The 1,790-nt window shown below is 50.2% G+C and overlaps 1 protein-coding gene across 1 annotated transcript; it reads left to right on the forward strand.

The window, feature by feature from the left end:
* NCLIV_014350 (hypothetical protein) lies at positions 1-549 on the forward strand (the record flags this gene model as incomplete). The annotated part of the gene is made up of 2 exons (XM_003881625.1): positions 1-97; positions 302-549. The coding sequence occupies 2 exons, from the start codon at positions 1-3 to the stop codon at positions 547-549; spliced, it is 345 nt and encodes a 114-aa protein (XP_003881674.1).
* Positions 550-1,790: the final 1,241 nt, after the last annotated feature.

Below are 1,790 nucleotides of genomic sequence, written 5' to 3' on the forward strand. Positions count from 1 at the left end.
ATGTCACTCGACATTCAAAACTTCGGTGTCTCTGACCCTTTTGCCAATGACACCTCCCAGGCAGGTGGTGCCGGCGGCTCTGCAACTCACCTTATTCGTAAGTGGAGAGAACCAAGTAGGGCACTGTCGAGCGCATCGACGTGCCACGGCTTCGTGAAGAATGAAGATTCGCGGTGAGGTGTAATTGTACGATTTACGTTTTTCTACATTTGGTGTCGCAGCTGTTGAGTGGCTCTCATCGCATGGATTCGTGTGGCGTATTGAAATTGCGAATTATGTAGGTTTTTTCGTGTGTGTGCAGATATCAGGAATCAGCAGCGTAACGGGAGGAAGAGTGTGACGACGGTTCAGGGGCTAGATAAGTCCTTCGACCTGAAGAAAATGGTTCGAGCCTTGAAAAAGCAGTTTAGTTGTAATGGGACAGTGATCGAGGATCCCGAACACGGGAGTATCATCCAACTGCAAGGCGATCAACGTCATGCTGTGAAAGAGTTTCTTGAAAAGGAAGCAATCTGCAGTGTCGACCAGATTCGCATTCACGGTGCCTAATCCGACTCCCCAGAAGGCGGGATTCGGGATGCGAGACGAATTGCATCCGGTGTCTAGTAGTGTTATCCTCCCTTGCGTGCAAGAGAATTTTCTACTTGTGGGCTGAAGAGCGTTGTATCGTGTGTTTGGACCTGTTCATGGGTGCCAACATTATTGCAGAGAACATACACACCGTTCCCAGAAGGGTTCTGACAGGGAAGGAAACAGTGTCGCACTGAGCTTTCTGTTCACATGACATTGAAGACACTTGCTTGTCGTCGTAGGGGTGGGGAGGCAGGCGCACTTCGTGTGTGTGTGGGATCGCGAAGTGTGACACATTTTTTCTCAAGTCACGCTTTACGGTGGTAGGTGAGGCGGGGATTTTGTGTAAGATGCTCGCGCTGGTTGGAAAGACTTTCTCAACGCTAAAACTATTTTCTTTGGGGACATTTCAGCTGCCTTTGCCAGTGTTGCTGTTTTCTGCGAACTCTGGTTATACGACGTACCCCAGAGCTCAGGCTCCTTGCCCGATACACAACTTTAGGAAACACTGCGCAGCGTCGTTCACTACAAACTGGGTCCGGCGGCTGTGTCACTTTTGACGCCTAGACTGCCATTTGAAACGTAGGCGTTGAGCATGAGACGGTTTTGGGGCGACAGGTGGCGAAACATGAAGGATTCAAGACCAGGGGCAGCTTAAGACGCATATTTGCAGTGAGCAACTATGCACTTGTGTAACACATCAGGGTGTGGCATCTATGGAAAACGTGAGAGGACGTGTTCAAGATCGTGGAGAATCACCGCCACAAGCTACGGGAGGATGTGCTGCTTCTTCGGGGGACACTGATGGTTACAGTAGCATGGAACCTGTACCGGGCAACCGCATTTGGCGGGAGGCTGAAATTTTTTCTAATGAAACTGCATGCTGAAGCGTCAAGAGTACAGGCCATACACTGGAGCCGAGGAAGACATTATCAGTTGACACGACGCCTATATGGAGGCGATTTTGTCGAGTCCCACTTCAAATTGATCGATTTGCGCGGCAGGTATGCTTCTGACTGCAGCTGCATGTCGAAGGGAACACAAGTATCCGAACGAGACTAGTCGTAGGGCGGCGTCCCTGTATGTCGTGCCCGTACTCTAGGGGAGTTTTCACCGGCTTAGGAGCTGGAACGCCTTCTACCCAAGAGTGAATGAATTTAATCCGCGTGTATTCTACGAGATGCAACGTTATACACGCATGTGTCGTATCAGACACTCGC

Source organism: Neospora caninum, chromosome V (assembly GCF_000208865.1).
Source record: "Neospora caninum Liverpool complete genome, chromosome V".
NCBI classification, from domain to species: Eukaryota; Apicomplexa; class Conoidasida; order Eucoccidiorida; family Sarcocystidae; genus Neospora; species Neospora caninum.